Source organism: Pseudonaja textilis, chromosome 11, assembly GCF_049901715.1.
Source record: "Pseudonaja textilis isolate UNSWEBS1 chromosome 11, rPseTex1.2, whole genome shotgun sequence".
Taxonomy (NCBI): Eukaryota; Metazoa; Chordata; class Lepidosauria; order Squamata; family Elapidae; genus Pseudonaja; species Pseudonaja textilis.
This window is the reverse complement of record NC_142000.1, coordinates 15,836,402-15,854,177: the sequence shown is the minus strand read 5'-3', so window position 1 is coordinate 15,854,177 and position 17,776 is coordinate 15,836,402. Positions and strand designations below refer to the sequence as shown.

The window sequence follows — 17,776 nt, the reverse complement described above, 5'->3', positions numbered from 1 at the left end:
AGTTTTCGGTCAATGCCTTTTCTAAATGTCACCCTTTATCTGCAACCTTCTCAAAGCATCAACCCCTCCATGGGCCTTTACCTTTTCTACCTGCCTGACGCTCGAGAATAAAGGGCAGAGGGGTCTGAAAACCCAGTGATGCTCATATCTGAAGAGACAAATAGCCAATATGACCTTTTAGCGAAAAAAAGTTTTATTGCATTCCCTCACAGGCCCAATTAAAAAAAAAAAAACACGAAGCCATCTCTGCGGCAAAATAAAACAGCCCCTTCTCTAGAATCATTAAAGAAAACACAGAGGAAGCATTTTACATTCAGAACAGAGATGAAAACTGCTTACTAATTAAAATATTTATGAATGTCTTGACACCTTTTTCTCTCTCTGTATTTGTCCAACTGCAGGATTTAAAAGTCCTACAACAATCTACCCAACAATCCCAACATGCTACCACAGCATGTCTAGGGAAGGAGTCAGATTTTTTTTGTAAACTAGCTCGATACCCATACTTTGCTACAAAACTATGTATGGCAGGGGAAGGATACTGTAAAATTCCCATTCTTTCAATCCTGCCTATTACCTATCTCTTCCTACTTATGACTATAACTGTGTTGCTTGAATCTTTATGATTATATTGCTTTAGTTAGTTTCCTAATATGATATTGATTGCTTATTGGTAACCTATGACTATCACTAAGTGTTGTATCTGATGATTCTTGAATAATGTATTTTATTTTTTCTTTATGTACACTGGGAGCTTATGCACCAAAGACAAATTCCTTGTGTGTCCAATCACACTTGGCCAATAAAGAATTCTATTCTATTCTATTCTATTCTATTCTATTCTATTCTAATTCTACTCTACTTTTCTATTCTATTCTATTCTATTTCATATTCTATTCTATTCTATTTCATATTCTATTCTATTCCATTCCATTCTTCATCCCAATATCTTATCCTATCCTATCCCAATATATTATTCTATTCTCTCCTCTACATTCTATTCTATTCTATTCTATTCTATTCTATTCTATTCTATTCTATTCTATTCTATTCTATTCTATTCTATTCTACTCTATTCTATATTCCAATACATTCTATTCTATTCTATTCTATTATTCTTTTCTATTTTCTTAGTCTTTTCTATTCTATATTCTACATTCTATTCTATTCTATTCTATTCTATTCTATTCTATTCCAATCATATTTTATTCTCTACAATCTCGACCCAATCCATTACGATCCAGCCTCCGGGTTTTCTTCCTCTCCGAAAAGTGGAAGCGAGGCTTTTTCGTTCTCTCTCTCTCTCTCTCTCTCTCTCCCTCCCTCCCCTCCCCGAAGGCGAAAGGTGGGGCCTTGCAGGGAGGCGGGGCTCCTCCTGGCCGCGTGCGTGGTGCGTGCGTGCGTGCGTCGCGGCGACGTCGCGTGCGTGCGTGCGGCCTTCGCTCTGCTGTCCGCCCGCCTTCCTGCTTTCCCCCCTCAGACGCTCTCGCGGCGCCGTCGGGCTCCCGGAGTTTCGCGGCCTTTCCCTTTCCCGGCGGCGGCGGCGGCAGCGGCGGGGATTTTTGCCCCCGGCGCGGACATGGCGAACGTGGCCGACACCAAGCTCTACGACATCCTCGGGGTGCCGCCGGGGGTCTCCGACAACGATCTGAAGAAGGTCCGAGGCGGGCGGCCGGGCGAGGAAGGGGAACAGGCCCGGCTCGAGGGAGAGGGCGGCAGGGGCGCGGGGGCGGGGGAACCCCCCGAGGCCTTCCCAAGCCGGGTCCTGAGGGAAGGCCTCGCCGGAGAGGAGGAGGCCGGGGAAGAGGCTGGGCGCTGGGCCTCGCCGGGCAGAGGCCATCCGGGCCGGCAGCGATTGGCCTTTGGGTGGGTGGGTGGGGAGAGAAGAGAGAAGACGCCTCCAGGCCCGACGGGCTGGGGAGGATGCGGGGGGGGGGACACGGATGGTTAAGAAGCCTAGAGGGTCATGGGAGGGGGGAGGGGGAGGATCTGCAATGCGAGGGGCCTGGAGGGGGGCATCAGGAGGATGGGCCTTGTAGTCCGGTGGAGGAGGAGAGCGGGGGTGTATGGGAGAGAGATGGGGTGCTGGGGAGGGTGGGAGTTGTAATCAGGTAGAGAAGGGTAATGGGGGAGAGATGGGGTGCTGGGGAGGATGGGAATTGCAGTATAATCTCAGGTTGAAGATGGGGTGCTGGGGAGGGTGGGAGTTGTAGTCTGGGTAATGGAGGGTCTGCGGGAAAGAGGTGGGGTGCTGAGGAGGATGGGAGTTGTAATCAGGTAGAGAAGGGTAATGGGGTGTTTGGGGAGAGATGGGGTGCTGGGGAGGATGGGAATTGCAGTGTAATCTCAGGTTGAAGATGGGGTTCTGGGGAGGATGGGAGTTGTAGTCTGGTAGAGAAGGGTAATGGAGGGTCTGCGGGAAAGAGATGGGGTGCTGGGGAGGATGGGAGTTGTAATCAGGTGGAGAAGGGCAGCGGGGTTGTATGGAGCGAGATGGGGTGCTGGGGAGGATGGGAATTGCAGTGTAATCTCAGGTTGTGAAGGAGAGGGGGTATGGATGGGAGATGGGGTGCTGGGGAGGATGGGAGTTGTAGTCAGGTGAAGAAGGGTAATGGGTCTGCGGGAAAGAGGTGGGGTGCTGGGGAGGATGGGAATTGCAGTGTAATCTCAGGTTGTGAAGGAGAATGTGTGTGGGGGAGGGTATGGATGGGAGATGGGGTGCTGGGGAGGATGGGGCTTGTTGCCCAAGCTGTCAGGTGGGGAAGAATAATAGGGGTGGTTGTAGTAGAGCGCAAGGGGGGCTTGGGAGAGTGCAAGGTGTAAGGTAGGTTATTGGGAAAGGATAGTAGGAAATATTGTAGTTTGGGTGCTAGTGAGTTACATTGGGTGTTGTAGGGTGAGCCAAAACTGAGGTTGCTTGGTAGGTTCGTGGAGGAGGGGAAGAAGGAGGTGGGGAGCAGCTACCTGATCAGCAACCCCCCCATTTGCTTCTTCCTTTCCCTCCCCAGCCTGGGGGCGGGGAGGGAAATCACATCTGAAGTCCCATTATTGTCTCAGCTTTGTTGAATATTGATTTATTGGAACAATTTTTGTAGCTAGCCATCTCGCTGGGTTCCGACTTCAATCTTATCCATGGTTTCCAGGCTGTAGACATTGCAGCAAGACATTAATACTTGAGCAAATCCCTTGGCTTTCCTTTGCCTTTTATGTTTTTGTGTATCAAGTATTAGTCTTCCTGTGTTCAGCACTCCGTCCAAGTAGTCTCAAAACTGCAACTCCCAACATCCCCAACCAGAGCTGTAATCCAAGCATCTCTGTTTGCCCCCTTGGGAGTAGCTGTGCAACTTTCACCCATGTGTATATATGTAAACACCAGTTTAAATACATGATGCTCTACCCTGGAGTGTGAAGAATAGAGAAACGTTGGGCCTTCCTTTCTGTTTGGCTTCTTCCTCATTCCTTCCCAAGAACAGACATTCTGTACAATTGCCTTAAACAATTATTGTGGGAAAAGCCAATCAGAATATAGCTGCCCGCTTTTATTTTGCCTATATTCTTGTTCTTTTGAAAAAACATTTTAGGGTGACTACTTATCTCCCTCTTACCATTTCATAGGAAAACCTCATGATTGCTTTGATGATCCAGAAATTACTTTCTTCTTCTTCTTCTCTCTCACTCCAGTGTCTTAGGAATCTTCTAGAAATCGTTTTCACCTTCTGATCGGGAAGAGAAGAATGAGTTAACACTATTTCTTTTCCTTTTCATGGAACTAAATTTGATTGCTTTAACAGAAGAGTCACCTGAATTGTTTCTGTCTGCAGAATCACCATGAGGCTGAGCTAGATAGTCCTCTTGAAATTCTCAAGTATTGCCAGGAATAATTTCTAGTGACAGAGACGGGGAAATTATTAAATGTAGCATTGTCTAATTCATGATTATTTTTCATTAAATCAAATCCTGTTTCCATTTTGTCCTCAGACTGCCCATTTCAGGGATTGCGTCACACTCTGACTTTGTCCTCAGTAACTGATCCATTGACTACCTGTGGCCTTGTTTTTGCAACCAGTCAACCCTGCACCTCTTGTCTCCCAGGCCAACAGAATGCCATCCCATAATACAGCTTTCAACCGGTTAATCACTATAGCCTGCCTCTTTTATAAGAAGGTGTTGCTGTTGGGAAAGGAATCCTAGACATTGGGGAGTTGGTTTAGCCTGGGTGTTTTTTATTGAGGAAGTAGGTGCAAGGGAGGATTCACCCAGATGACAGGGTCTGAGGTCAACAGGAAAATAAGTGCCCTTGTTGGGCCTGGCACAGCTTAAGCCTCCCAGTAACAAGATCATTGCTCCGTTTATTGAGAAAGGTATATAGTTTATTAGAGGTCAAGTGTATTTTCGGGCAAGGGTCAGTTTGGTGTGGGCCCTTCCTTCTTCCAGCTGGGTGACCTTGAGGCAGCATCTTGAGGAGAGAAAGCATTTACTTTCATTTCCCAGAGCACTCCCCTCTTCCTTCCCCTCCTCACAGCTCATGCCAGTCTGTCACCAAATAGTAACAACATGCCAAGTGTGAGGTGGCAGCTGACATTCCTATTCTGAACTGGAGTGTGGGGGAAACCCCTATCTTCTGTATTATATTGCCTTTCTCCATGAGCAAACAAATTAAATAGAGTTTGGTACTCCGTGATGTTTCGCCTCCTGTAAATCCAGTTTCTTGGGTCGAGGATAAAATTAATTGTTAGTTGGCCTTAATTTTGAATTTATTGTTGGATCCCAACATACCTCTTGAGAGAGATTTCATAAATGTGGAAATGAAAATGCCTTCTTTTTTTTAAAAAAAAAAAAAACTACACGGGTGAATGTATTTGTTTCAACACAGCTGATGCCATTAGGGGATCCAGTTGAATATACCTGGCCATTTAATCCTTCCCCAAGTTCATTGAAAGTGGCTTGAATCTGGCATGGATATTTTCTCTCTGAAGTTTACCAAAATGGGACTCTCTGGCTTATAACTGGCAATTATCAGTTATGGAGAGTTCCGTTCCTAACTTCTAAAATGGCTGCCAGCTAACAACTCTTGGGTTGTATCTCAATCTAATCTGCATTGCGTAATGATATTCCCATCCTTTTGCTGCTTGTCTTTTTAGAAGAAGGTTTTGGCAGAGGCCAAGTAGAACCCAACGCTGTTTCATTTTTAATAGCAAAGGAAATAAACGTTGGCATGACTGTCTTTCCCTATATCTTGGAAAGAGGAGGAGTCAGTAACATGCTGAATGGACTTGGCTTCATTTTCATCATGAAGGGGGTGGGGGTCTATTATGTTATTATTCTCTTAGTTTTATTTTTTATATATGAAGTTTCTATATTCCTGAAAGCCGCCTTGAGTCACCATGTGTGAATAGGCGACAATATAAATTTTCTAAATAAATAAAAAATAAACAATACTTGCAGTCCTTAGGAACAATTATCTCACACAAAACAATAGCTGGGATGTCATTTAAAATACTCCAAAGTCTTGGCCATGTTAGGACAGCTGTAGTTTTCTTCTAAAAGTTGATTATTGGCACTTGTTTTCTAGTGAGGCATCTTCTATGTCTGTATAATGGTTTGAACTGCTGGTCTCAGAAAAATATTGTGGTAAACTGATTTAGTTAATAGTTGATGTACAGTATAACTAGACTAAACCTATGAATGATTATTTAGAAATTAAGCTAATTGACCAGGTTAAGACATACTTATTGAACAAGTTATTCTTGTTATAATTATCATACACTAAGTTGTAAACTAGTGTTGCGCATCATGAGATCCCCAACTGTATGTAATCTTCGAGGAAGTCCTAAAAGCCTTCCCAAAAGTGCTACTAAATTGTAATTAGGGAAGTGAGAGAGTAAGAACATTATTAAATAAAGATTTTAATTACAGTTGACTAACATTACGTTAATTTTCTCAGATGAAAAGTACTTCTTGCTTTGTCTTTGGTTTTTGGAAAGCCGCTCCGGCTCAGGGAGCTGGGTCTGAACCTTGGCACCAGAAAGTTCAGCATCCCTGGCAGAAACCAAAGCACAAAATAGAAAGTGCTGTGTAAATGATACACAAAGAACAAGCGCAGTCGCAGCAGCAATGGTGGAGGGAGGTGTGGCTTTGGTGGGGAGGAAACTGGAGCCTCAGGTAATGTTGGTGTTTTCGCACTCTTACTAAACCCACCTGTGTCTGTGGAATCCAACATCTGAACACCCACTGGGGCCCTCATAGGGAATTAATAGTAACTGGGTGTTAGTTTCCAAGCTTTAATTCAGTACAATTTTTTTTTCTTATGTACAATGCATAATCGAAGCCTCTTACTTTTTCCATATTTACTAATTTGGAAATGTTAAAATAAGGGTGAATTTTATGGTAAATGGGAGGGAAAGGGGTTCTAGGTTTGTGAGAAGGATTGCCCCTTCGGAAGGGGTTGTCTCAAATGTTTGGTCTAACCACCCAACAATCTAAACATTGATTCCTGTCTCTGATTGCTCATCTGACTTACGCTTGTCCAGAAATGAAAAATTCTCAGCCCTGCAGATCCTGTTGAATCCCAGTTCTTATCAGACTTAATCTGTGTGATTGATGATGATGGATTATTATAGCTGTAGTTCTAGAACGTCTGGAGGACCAAAATATACTCATTCATGTATAGTTTTGCATGGAAGTTAGATATTTTACATATTAATGTAACTTGAACTACAGAAAATTCGTGGCTGCCTGCTAACTTCTTCCATTGGTTTCTTTTTGGTGTTTAGGCATATCGTAAGCTCGCCAAAGAATACCATCCAGATAAGAATCCAAACGCAGGTGACAAGGTATGATTTTTTTTCCTGGCAACTTGCTTCTGAGACACATTTCTCACCATAAGCTGAGCTAAATGCCACTGTGAATAAAATAGTCTACGAATGCCCATGGATTTAGGAATTGACAAAATTTCAGTCTTCGCCAAAAAATTAAAAAGTGTTCAGTTTGATTGGGGAGGTGGCCAAGTTCAAATCTAAATCTAAATCCTAAAATTCAGCAGGCCAAATACTAGGAACTACTTTCTTTAAGCTTTTATCAGCACAAAAAAGATGATTCCTGTCTTCCTGTGAGCCCCTTGGAAAACGGTGGCCTGCAGTTGTAATAACAGAAGATACATTCATCTCTACCCAAAGGTTGGGAGACTGAGTAGCTTGCGGTCCTCAAATCATTCCCCTCACAATTGTGAGTCAAGGGAGGTATAGTGGAATATATGGGTGGCCATGGAGAAAGACGCGGCTTAGGAAACGAGAGAGGCAGGAGCTCCCTGTGGCTTAATGATCAGAGAAAGAAACTTAGAAAGGACCTGTCCTAATAGATGAAGCAGTTAAAAAGTGGTGGCCGGAACAGACTGATGATGTTGCAAGGTAGAATTAACTCATCTAATCATGTTCCCTGTCTGGTTTATCTGGGAATACTGATAGGACCAACAATGGGGAATATTTATAGTTCAGGGTTGAAATGAGTGTCTCTGAGGGACAGGTGCTTGCAAAGGACCAACACTTAAGATGCTTGGAAAGCTAAGTACATTAACAGTGGACCATCTGCTTAAACAAGGTGAGCAGAGAAGAGGCTTATGAAGGTAGATAGCGCAAAATGTTAGATGCCCAAACGACTTTGTTTCTGGAACTGGTATACATTCACCTATAAAACAATAACCACTCCAGTATTACCCATGGATGGTAATCTCATTTTTTTCTTCTCGGCTTGTAGTACTTAGAAATGAAAACAGTCAAGGGTATTTTTTTAAAAAAATGCTTTTCTCTTTAGTTCAAGGAAATCAGTTTTGCCTACGAAGTTCTCTCAAACCCTGAGAAACGTGAATTATATGACCGATATGGAGAACAAGGCCTCCGGGAAGGTAGCGGTGGAAGCGGAGGAATGGACGATATATTCTCCCATATATTTGGTGGGGGTCTTTTTGGTTTCATGGGTAACCAGAGTAGAAGTCGTAATGGAAGAAGGCGAGGCGAAGATATGATGCACCCACTTAAGTAAGTACCAAGCTGGTGTCCTTTGGTTGAAAAGTTCTTTAATTCACAATAGCCCTATTTCCTTCAGTATTTTTTTTTTTTTTTTAGAAAGAGGCAAGACCTGAGTTCTAGTTGAAATTGTTCATTACTAAAATATCCACACTGACTTTAGGTTTTGTGACGGGGGTTGAAACGTGTGTTGCAGAATCTACGGAAGATATACTCATTCCTGACTTTGCACAAGTAAACATAATTATTTGACGCCTTCCAAATGTGAATATAGCTGTGTTGGTGTAAGAGAATCATTAGAACCTAAGGGTGTCTCTTTTGGTGTGGATTATGTCATTATTTTGGAAATGAGCCCTGTTTGCTCAGCAGTCCTTACCAAGCTATCTTTGACTCAGTGGGTTTTTTTTTTAATCTAAGGTAGGGTTTTAATCCTCCTTGAAGACTTCAACCTTAGATTAGTAGTTAGGAAAATAACTGCTGCAAGTAGATATTGCATAACTTACAATATGTTTTTAGAATAACCTAACAGACAAAAATGATAATGTAGAAGTTAAGGGGAAAAGTGACTTTCCATCATCATAACTATAAATAATTATAACTTCTCTCAAAATGCAACAAATGATCTCTTCTTTTCATATCCTATCTCTTATCTCTAAACAAATCCTTAAAGCTTCGTCATTCAGTCAGCAAAAATCCATTTAAATTTACCAAGGATGACATCTATTTTAATATTGATCCAGTAAACCAACTTTGTATTCCTTCTTTTTATTACTAACAATTCTTAACCTTTAGTCTATTCAAATAATATCATGAAACTTAATTTCATGTTTACTCTCCTTGTAAGATTTCAAAATTTTAACAAGCTCTTTTGTAAATCCAATATGGGACAATTAGATAATTGTCCCATATTACTTTCTTGGTTTATTGTTTGATTACTCTTTTTCATTAAGATTTCATTAAGCTTACTTTCTCCTTTATCCATTAATGTTCTTTGCATACCTTCATCAGTTGTTTTGTCTACAGTCTCTGAAGAGAATTTTAGAAAATGGAAAATTAATATAGGAAAACATTAAGGTGTCCTGATTCAGATCTTTTACATTTTAAAAATACTATCTTGAACATAAGAAGAAAACTGAGTAGAATGCGGTAAGGCCAGGAAATATTTATTTCTTTACTACTACTATTACTACTACTACTAATAGTAATAGTAATAATATAAAAAAGTTTCCAATGGCAGCTGTTATTCCATGCTATAAATTGGGCTAAATTTTCCTACCTGAAATTATACTTTGGATAATAATAACCGAGCGTTGATTTCTGAATAATTCAAACAATTTCAAAATTGCAAGGCCCTTGGAGGAAATAATTAAGCTATAGTAAAAAAGAAATATCAGCATTAATGGGGCTTGATCCTTGAAGTCTGAGGAGGAGGGATTTTTATTTCGTTATTCGTTTGCTTGGTGTTTTGAGGCAAGCGATTCAAAAATAAGGTCATACCACTGAATCATCGTAGAATTGAGCATTAAAGCCTTGCCTACGCTTAAGGTAATAAGATACATTTCCTCAGGGAGGGGAACTGCATCTAGGAACAGCCCAACAAGCTATAATAATAGACTGGAGCCTATCCTTCTACCTGTTGATGCATTAAAAATATAGTTCAGCATCTCTGTATAATAAAATAGTTGAAGTTGATCCAGGCAAAAAAAAACATTCACTGCATAGGACCAAGTAGGGTGACCATTTCAAGGTGGGGCACATTTGAAATTCTGTGTAATGGGTGCACTCAGAGCGGCTGGCACAGGAAGCTTCCTCTTTGCAAATGAGGGTACGGGAGGCCAGTCACGAAAACTTCATGCACTAGAAGATGAACGATGTTGTTTTAACATCCCAGAGGGACTTTTATGGGGCTCAAAGATCTTCCTCCTATTAATTGCATTCTTTATCTGGTAGATCAGCTTCCTATGTAATTTTTTAATAAACGTTTTAAGTCAAGCAGAGCAGTTAATCTAAAAACATGTTTTCTGTGGATGGTGTCCGTGAGTCTCACATTCCCAGTTCTGGATATGCCGTCTGTCCTCAAAATGCTGTAAGGTGGCCTAGAGAAGATATTTTTTTTTTGCTCAAATGATGAATATTAGTGATATATCTTATTTGATATCTTGTCCTTTTTTAAAAAAAAATCAGGCAGCTCAACCTAATACATACAGTTTTTAGAACAAAGTTAAGTTTGAATGTGAGTGGAATCTTCTGTGTTTTGAGTCTGGGATTATTCCTTCCCTCCTTGAAGGACTGGCTTCAAATCTGCCTTTAAAGTATTTTTTGAACTCTCCCGAAGGGAAGCACAGATGCTTTAAAATGTTAAACAAACCCACCCCCAGTAGGACTTCAGTTTTTGGCTGCACTGTCTTCACAATTCTTCCTGTGCAATCGTCCCCTGATGGCTTTAAGTAGTCTGCCAATAACCACGTTATTTCTAACGGTCTGTGAGAATAACCTTGAGAGACAAGAGAAAGAGCTGTGGCCTGGACAACAGTCTCATAAACAAAATCTGAGCCTAAACCAGAAATGTAATTAATTTGAGAAAGCATCTCAGAATTGACCCTCCCTACTTCCCTGACACGGAAAGAAGGGGCTTTCAGACTTGTGATATTCTGTTACTCTCACCTTACAATAAAAGTAGTGTTCCCGACATTGGTTTCCTGGTGTGGATTACTTTGATACTATTTTGGGGTGCAGAGCGGTGGGAAAGATAAGCCACGAAGTAAATGTAAATCTATGCAGCACAAAGCTCCTTGTTGTTCTGCTTAAAGAGAGAAGCAGCAAAGAAATGGTGAGGAAGAAGAGTGAAATTAAATACAGGGAGTCCTTGATTTACAACAGTTCATTTAGTGACCATTCAAAGTTACGACACTGAAAAAAGTGACTTATGACTGTTTTTCACATTATGACCAGTGCAGAGAACCACAGTCATGTGATCAAAATCCAGGCACTTGGCAACTGACTCATTTATGACGGTTGCAATATCCGGGGTCGTATGATCACCTTTTGTGATCTTCTGACGAGCCAAGTCAATGAGGAAGCCAGATTGACTCAATAACTGTTACTAACTTAACAACTGCAGCAATTCATTTTACAACGGTGGTAGGAAAAGTCATAAAATGGAGCAAAACTCACTTAACAAATGTTTCACTTAGCAACAGAAATTTTGGGCTCAATTGTGGTCATAAGTCAAGGACTACCTGTAGTTAGTACTACGTAAATATGTTGTGAAAGTGTGTTGGACTAAACACCTGAAAATGAACCTATTCCTTAATTGTTCCATTGACTTTTGTTCAATTCCCTTTTGCTGTTATAATATATTCAAAATGTGCTTATCTTGAATTTAGAACACGGTGTTGGTCAAGCATAGTGGTAGAATAGCAGGACATTGTTTAAGAAAAAATATAAAGAATGCTGATTTAAAACCTGCCAAATAGCTTACCACACTAATACAAACCGTCACCAGGTGTTTCAACAGAAGCGATTGTTGTTAAGTACTGACACAAATTAAGATAGAAGTTTTAGGGTTATGGCTGAGTTGCTAGCAGAGGGGAAAGGCTGTGCTTTCTTTTGATCTGCATATCTTCCACTGAAAACCTGAACGAGGCTTAAAGCACTGCAACCTGCTTTAGTTTTGGAATATTCTTACTCAAATGCCTGCTCAGCGATGAAACTCGGGCGATGTTGGGTCAATGAGCGCCTCAGCCTTGGTTCCGTGGTAGGACGAAGGAGACCAGATTAATCAGTATTTCCTGTATTTGGAAAAAATGAGGATTAACTGGAATCATGGTGCATTACTCGGTGTACAGAGCTGCTCTGATGGCAGGAACATAGAAACTAGCTGCTGTTTTGAACTTTGCCGTTGATTCAGCTCATCTCTTCTTACATTGCATGGGCCAGTTTTAACAAGTATTTGCAATGGCACGTTTTCATTCCATCAGAGAAAATGTGCAATAATGCACCTCGTTAGATTTGCATTTGCAAGGTATTAAAATAAACTTCTTTTCTTCCCAGAGTTTCTTTAGAAGATCTATATAATGGGAAAACTACCAAACTACAGCTTAGCAAGAATGTCCTTTGTAGTTCATGTAACGGGTGAGTTTTCTTTTATTCATTTGTCTTCGGAAATTTCTTAGTTCAAAGCACAGTCCATTAATCATTCTAAAAATAATGCACACCCATCTAAAATGCAGTTGTTTGCATAATGGGAATTTTTTTTCCCCCTAGCCAGAGTAGCTGAATAATATTTGCATCTCCACTTTTTCGGTGGCCCTCTCTCAGTCTTTCCATCTGGCGGTCCCGCTTAGCTTCTTGGTGCTTCCATCCCAATTCATTGGAAACCCACTCCCTTCCCCCGCCCCCCAAAAAATCACTGTGTTTTCTTTCTCTCTCTTTTGACCTGGATCCAGTCAAGGGGGTAAATCTGGAGCAGTTCAGAAGTGTGCAGCTTGCCGAGGCCGAGGCATGCGAATTATGATCAGACAGCTGGCTCCTGGGATGGTTCAGCAAATGCAGTCGGTCTGTTCCGATTGCAATGGAGAAGGTAATCCAACTGGTTCTGCATCAAGAAAGGAGGAGGCCAAAGAATTTAGGCAGGCTCGATCCCATTGTTACTAAAATAAACACCAGTTAATGTTCAGGATGTTAGAGTGCCAGCCTTGTAGTGAAGATGCACATTAGTGGGCATTTACAGTTTGTACAGATAGGTTGTTTACCTTGTCTTCCCTAATGGTATAAGTGATGGACACGGCCTTCTGGGGTAGGGTGCTACAAATTGGCCACCTCTGCATTTAGAATATTTTGATAAATACAGTACCTGGGTACGGCATTGATCTTGGCTTGGTTTATACATCGTAGGATTAGTGGAATTGGGATACAATTGAGACATAGCAGAGAGGGGGGCTGTTTTGCTTGTTTTAAACAAAAATGGTCGTGGATCTCAAGTCACAAGATGCATTAGAGGGATAGCATAATGCTATTGCATTATAATACTATAAAACTGGGTTGGTTTGACCACCTTTTAGGGATCAAGGATACATTCAGAAAGTGGATGACTTCAAAGAGAAAAGCGAGAGGGGACAGAACAGGGGAAAAAACACCCTTTGGTTAAAACTTAGTGACACGTGAATAAAAACATGTTTTTGTCACCACTTCTTTCCAGGCAGAAGGCCACAAAGTCTGAGCAAATAATATAGTTATCTTCTCATATAAATATACACAATCTCTCTCCTAAATATGAAAGAGACAAGCATTTCTCCCCCATGAACATACTTGTGCTAACTTTTTGGCAGTCAGGCCAAGAAGAAGGAACAGAAGCTGCCCTAAAATCTGGGGAAAGAAAGTTGTTTTGGATAGCCAGATGGGCAGCATAAAAATTGATGGAGTGAGTGAGTGAGTAGATACGTAAATGAAGTTACACGAAAAAGCATTTCTGATCTGAGAACTGGGACTTTTGCAGCTTGAGTTTCCTACCTCTTAGAACAAGGCGCAAACACGTTGTCTCTTTTTAGGAGAAGTAATCAACGAAAAAGACCGCTGTAAAAAATGTGAAGGGAAGAAGGTGATCAAAGAAGTAAAGATCCTTGAAGTCCACGTAGACAAAGGCATGAAGCATGGGCAGAGAATCACCTTTACCGGAGAAGCGGATCAAGCGCCCGGCGTAGAGCCAGGAGACATTGTTCTCCTGCTCCAAGAAAAGGAGCACGAGGTAATGATGGCGTGAATTGCGGGAAGAACATTGGCTCTGTGGCACTGGGGCATTCTGAATGGTCATGTTTGGGGTGGTGAAGCTTCCATTAAATGCGTACAAGTTCTGGCCACACAGTGGTTAAAGTGCAGTATTGCAGGCTAACTCCGCCCACAGCCTGAAGTTCAATCCTAACCAGCTCACGATTGACTCAGCCTTCTATCCTTTCAAAGTCGGTAAAATGAGGAGCTAGATTGTTGGGCACAGTAATGCAAATAATGCTTCCACCTTGTAAATGGCCCAAAAAAGTGCAGTAAAGTGCTATAGAGCAGTATTTAAGAAATGTAAATGTTATTGCTACGGTTATTGTTGTGCCATTTGCAATAGGATTGCACTAAATTACCTGTGAGATATTTGGGTATCGGTACAAGAGAATATTTGCAGCTCAAAGTTTGAGCTGAGGAGCCCTTGTTGCTTCTCTGAGCTTGGTAACGTCATCAAAGCCCTGGGGCACAGTGGTTAGAAGGCAGCATTGCAGGCAAACTCTGCCCACAGCCCCAGAGTTTGATCCTGACTGGCTCAAAGTTGACTCAGCCTTCTAAGGGAGGTTGGTAAAATGAGGATCCAGATTATTGTGGGCAACATGCTGATTCAGTAACAGTCCAGAGAGTGCTGTAAAGCAGCGTGGGGGCAGTATATAAGCCTAAATGCTATTGCAGTTGATAAACGACAGTTTATAAATGATCAATTTGGAAAAAGGGTGGCCATAGCGCAGTTCACTTGGGACAAGAGTTTGGAGACTCCAGTTTGGCTTCTGAAGACGGCGAGCTCCTTCTGTGGGAAACGCTCTAGTTCCAAATGGCGAAAGCAAAAACCCAACCCTGCCCCTCTCCCTCTTTCTCCAAGATGTTCCAGAGAGATGGAAACGATCTGCACATGACGCACAAGATTGGACTTGTTGAAGCCCTGTGTGGCTTTCAGTTCACATTTAAGCACCTCGATGCACGTCAGATTGTGGTGAAATATCCCCCGGGAAAAGTAATTGAGCCAGGTAAAAACTTGTATACTGCTGTTCTGAAAGTGGTCCCGCCTTCCAACGGGTTTGGGGTTTTTTTTTTAAATGTTTTGCCTAGAGAGAAATACATGCTGCCCTTCACTGACAATGTTCCCCCCCTTTTTTTAAAACTCTAGGCTCCGTCCGGGTAGTTCGAGGGGAGGGAATGCCACAGTATCGCAACCCTTTTGAAAAGGGTGATCTCTATATAAAGTTTGATGTGCAGTTTCCTGAAAACAACTGGATTAGCCAAGAAAAGCTTACAGTAAGTACGCAAAGCAGCCTGGTAAATATTCTCTTCTCCGAGAGATGTGAAAACCCTAAACTCTTCAGACCTCCTCTCTACGTGCAGTTAAACCTTAAAATAAGTGTAATATTATTCTAGGAGAGCTTCCGCTCCCAGACACTGGAAAATCTCACGGTCTGGCCCACTTCCCCCATCATTGTTCCCCCTTCTCTAGAAATCTTGGGGGGTTGGGCAGGCAGTCATGATATATGAGCAAAAGGCAAGTTATATTGAAAAATCAAATAACCTTCAACATTCGGGGGCATGAATAGAATGACAGCTGCAGCACCACTTTCCTTGCTGTATCCTTAGGCCAACACTGCTGAGCACCCAATTCTCACAGTGCTGTCCAATGTCTATGTGCATCTACCCATGCAGTATGGCTGTAGTATTTTTAAATCGTATTATCCTTCTTACTCCTCCCTCTTATTGGTATTATAACTATTATTTGTGATGACCCAGGATAGGATCTAAAAGCACCAAAGTCACAAAAACAGGTGAAGTCCCTTTAATTCCTTCAACTTGGCTTCAAAGGTCCAATTATCATTGACTGGAGGAAACCAGCCCCCCACCCACCCCCAACAGTTTCAAAAAGGAAGAAATTCCATTCAAACTCAAAATACATATAAATTATAAATAGAAAAAGCAACACAAACCACACTGAAGCAATTAATGAGACAAGGCAAGATAAAGGCTTGAAGATATCGGAATACACACACTGGGAAGGATGCCAGACCTCAGATAAGAACTGAAAGACTAGAGTTATTTCACGCTTTGCTTCCAGCACTGGGCCATGTGCAGTTTGTCCTTTTAAACAGTCCTCACAGCTGCAGCCCATGAAGGGGATCAGGGCCCTTTCCTCCCCCATAGTCCATGCCATTCACATTTCTCTGCTCCTCCCTGCGTGCCCTAGCATGAAGAGAGGATGGGCCCGGGTTTTCCTCTGAGTGACCAGCTAGCCTCTGCCCTTCCCCAGTTCCCTCCACAACCTCCGGAGCCACACTTCTACTCCCTGTCGGCTGCTCCTCCTCTCCCTCAGAGTCAGATTCTAACCGGGGCATGACATCATCGTTCTGTTGCTTTGCATGCAGACCAAGAGCTTCTGCACTGGAGACAAGTTCCTTGAGCGTCTAATCACACTTGGCCAAATAACGTATTCAAACGAACTCGCAATATTTTACTTTTAGGAACTTGAAGACTTTCTGCCCTCCAGACCAGAAGTTCCCAACCTAATTAGCGAAGCAGAAGAAGTAGACCTTCAAGAATTTGACACCACTCGTGGGTCAAGTGGTGGGCAGAGGCGCGAGGCGTACAACGATAGTTCCGATGAGGAAGGTGGCCATCACGGACCGGGAGTGCAGTGTGCCCATCAGTAAAAAAAAAAAAAAATGTCTTGGGCGGGGTAAGGGAAGTTACACGCGGATTTTTCTCTCTCCAAAATTTTGCCTGACTTGTTCTCAGCAACACAGTTGGATTGTCTAAACAATGCACATGAGCCCAATGGACATCTGTTGCTGTATGTGTAACTTTTAAAATTGGTCCATAGTATCTACAGAAGTGTATAATTTAAACTAACCACACACACACACACACACACACAAAAAAAGCTTACATCTTTTTTTCTTTCTCGACTGACTGTTCTGTAGCAGAATAAAGGCACTTGAAAGGAAGACGAGACTCTCTCCTATCCATCTGGGTTAAGTTCCAGTCCTTGTACTTGTGCTTGATTTTTACCAGTTTTTTGTGTAGATTTTAAGTTTTTCCTCTATTTTAAATTCAAAATTCTACATTGTAAAGTTTTGTGTAAAAATTTTGTCCCGAGGCTTGGTTTATTTGGCTGCATCTGCATAAGCTGCTACAAATAGAATAAAGAAATTCCTAGCCTGTATCTATCACTTTTAGATGCATGGTAAGTAAATTGGGTTTCGGCACCGGGAACAGAACCGGATGGGGAAAACCATGGAAGATTTAAAAAAAAGAAAAAAAAACTATTTAAAAAAAAAAAGTGGTTGTAAGAGTTTTTTTACCATCTTGTGAAAAAAGGTTTCTGAAACTTAATAAAAACCATTGGTGTATGACGATACGTTTTGTCACGGCTCTCTTTCTTATCAGTTCGCAGCTGAAATTGGGAGTTTTGAAGCAAATCGCTTCCAGTATTGACTAGCTTGAACCGAAGGAAACTAAAGGAAATCTACTTTTAAGGAAGCAAACGGACCTTGGGTGTCAGGCCAAGCCTGTAACATCCTATCGAACGAAATATCGGCAGTTTTAAGACATAGGGGCATTAATTTTGACGGAAGAACAGGTAAACAGATGTAGCAGGACTAGGCCGGGCTTCACCTGTGTTAAGAAAACCCACCCAAAAGGCATATCATTTTAGCTTTGCTTCTTCAGCATCTCCTGCCGCCTTCTTACGTAACCCAATATGCAGCCCTGTGCAGGAGTGAAGCCACGCTCAAATAAGTTCCTGTAGGAACTTGCATGTGGTTGCAGTTTTGGATTGACAAAATTAGGAGGACGGTCTTCAACATCTTGTTGGATAGAAGATCGTAAGCCAAATTTGCATCAAAAGGCTGCAACCTGTTTATTTATTTGAATATTTGAAGGAGCGTGATTTTCAGTTTTTTAAGTTTCCAAACTGGGGTGGGGTGGGCGGAGAGACTATATCCTGTTCTTAAAAATGAAATTAC

The 17,776-nt window shown here is 41.9% G+C and overlaps 1 protein-coding gene across 2 annotated transcripts; it reads left to right on the top strand.

Annotated features, from left to right (window-relative positions):
• The first annotated feature begins 1,409 nt into the window (after nt 1–1,409).
• Nucleotides 1,410–17,167, top strand: DNAJA2 (DnaJ heat shock protein family (Hsp40) member A2). 2 transcript variants are annotated; one of them, XM_026714009.2, is made up of 9 exons: nt 1,410–1,657; nt 6,774–6,833; nt 7,810–8,033; nt 12,075–12,155; nt 12,470–12,603; nt 13,571–13,767; nt 14,653–14,797; nt 14,938–15,065; nt 16,274–17,167. In XM_026714009.2, the coding sequence occupies exons 1-9, from the start codon at nt 1,580–1,582 to the stop codon at nt 16,460–16,462; spliced, it is 1,236 nt and encodes a 411-aa protein (XP_026569794.1). In that variant the 5' UTR covers nt 1,410–1,579; the 3' UTR covers nt 16,463–17,167. The 2 variants fall into 2 exon arrangements, with proteins under 2 accessions (XP_026569794.1, XP_087796786.1); XM_087940660.1 differs by lacking the exons at nt 1,410–1,657; nt 6,774–6,833 and adding an exon at nt 7,645–7,721.
• The last annotated feature ends 609 nt before the right edge of the window (nt 17,168–17,776 follow it).

Excerpts from the sequence above, each read along its gene's own strand:
- DNAJA2 (XM_026714009.2), top strand. The coding sequence starts at position 1,580 with ATGGCGAACGTGGCCGACACCAAGCTCTACGACATCCTCGGGGTGCCG. Across the intron at positions 1,658-6,773 it reads CCGACAACGATCTGAAGAAG|GCATATCGTAAGCTCGCCAA; the intron begins GTCCGAGGCGGG and ends TTTGGTGTTTAG. Across the intron at positions 14,798-14,937 it reads GGGAAAAGTAATTGAGCCAG|GCTCCGTCCGGGTAGTTCGA; the intron begins GTAAAAACTTGT and ends TTAAAACTCTAG.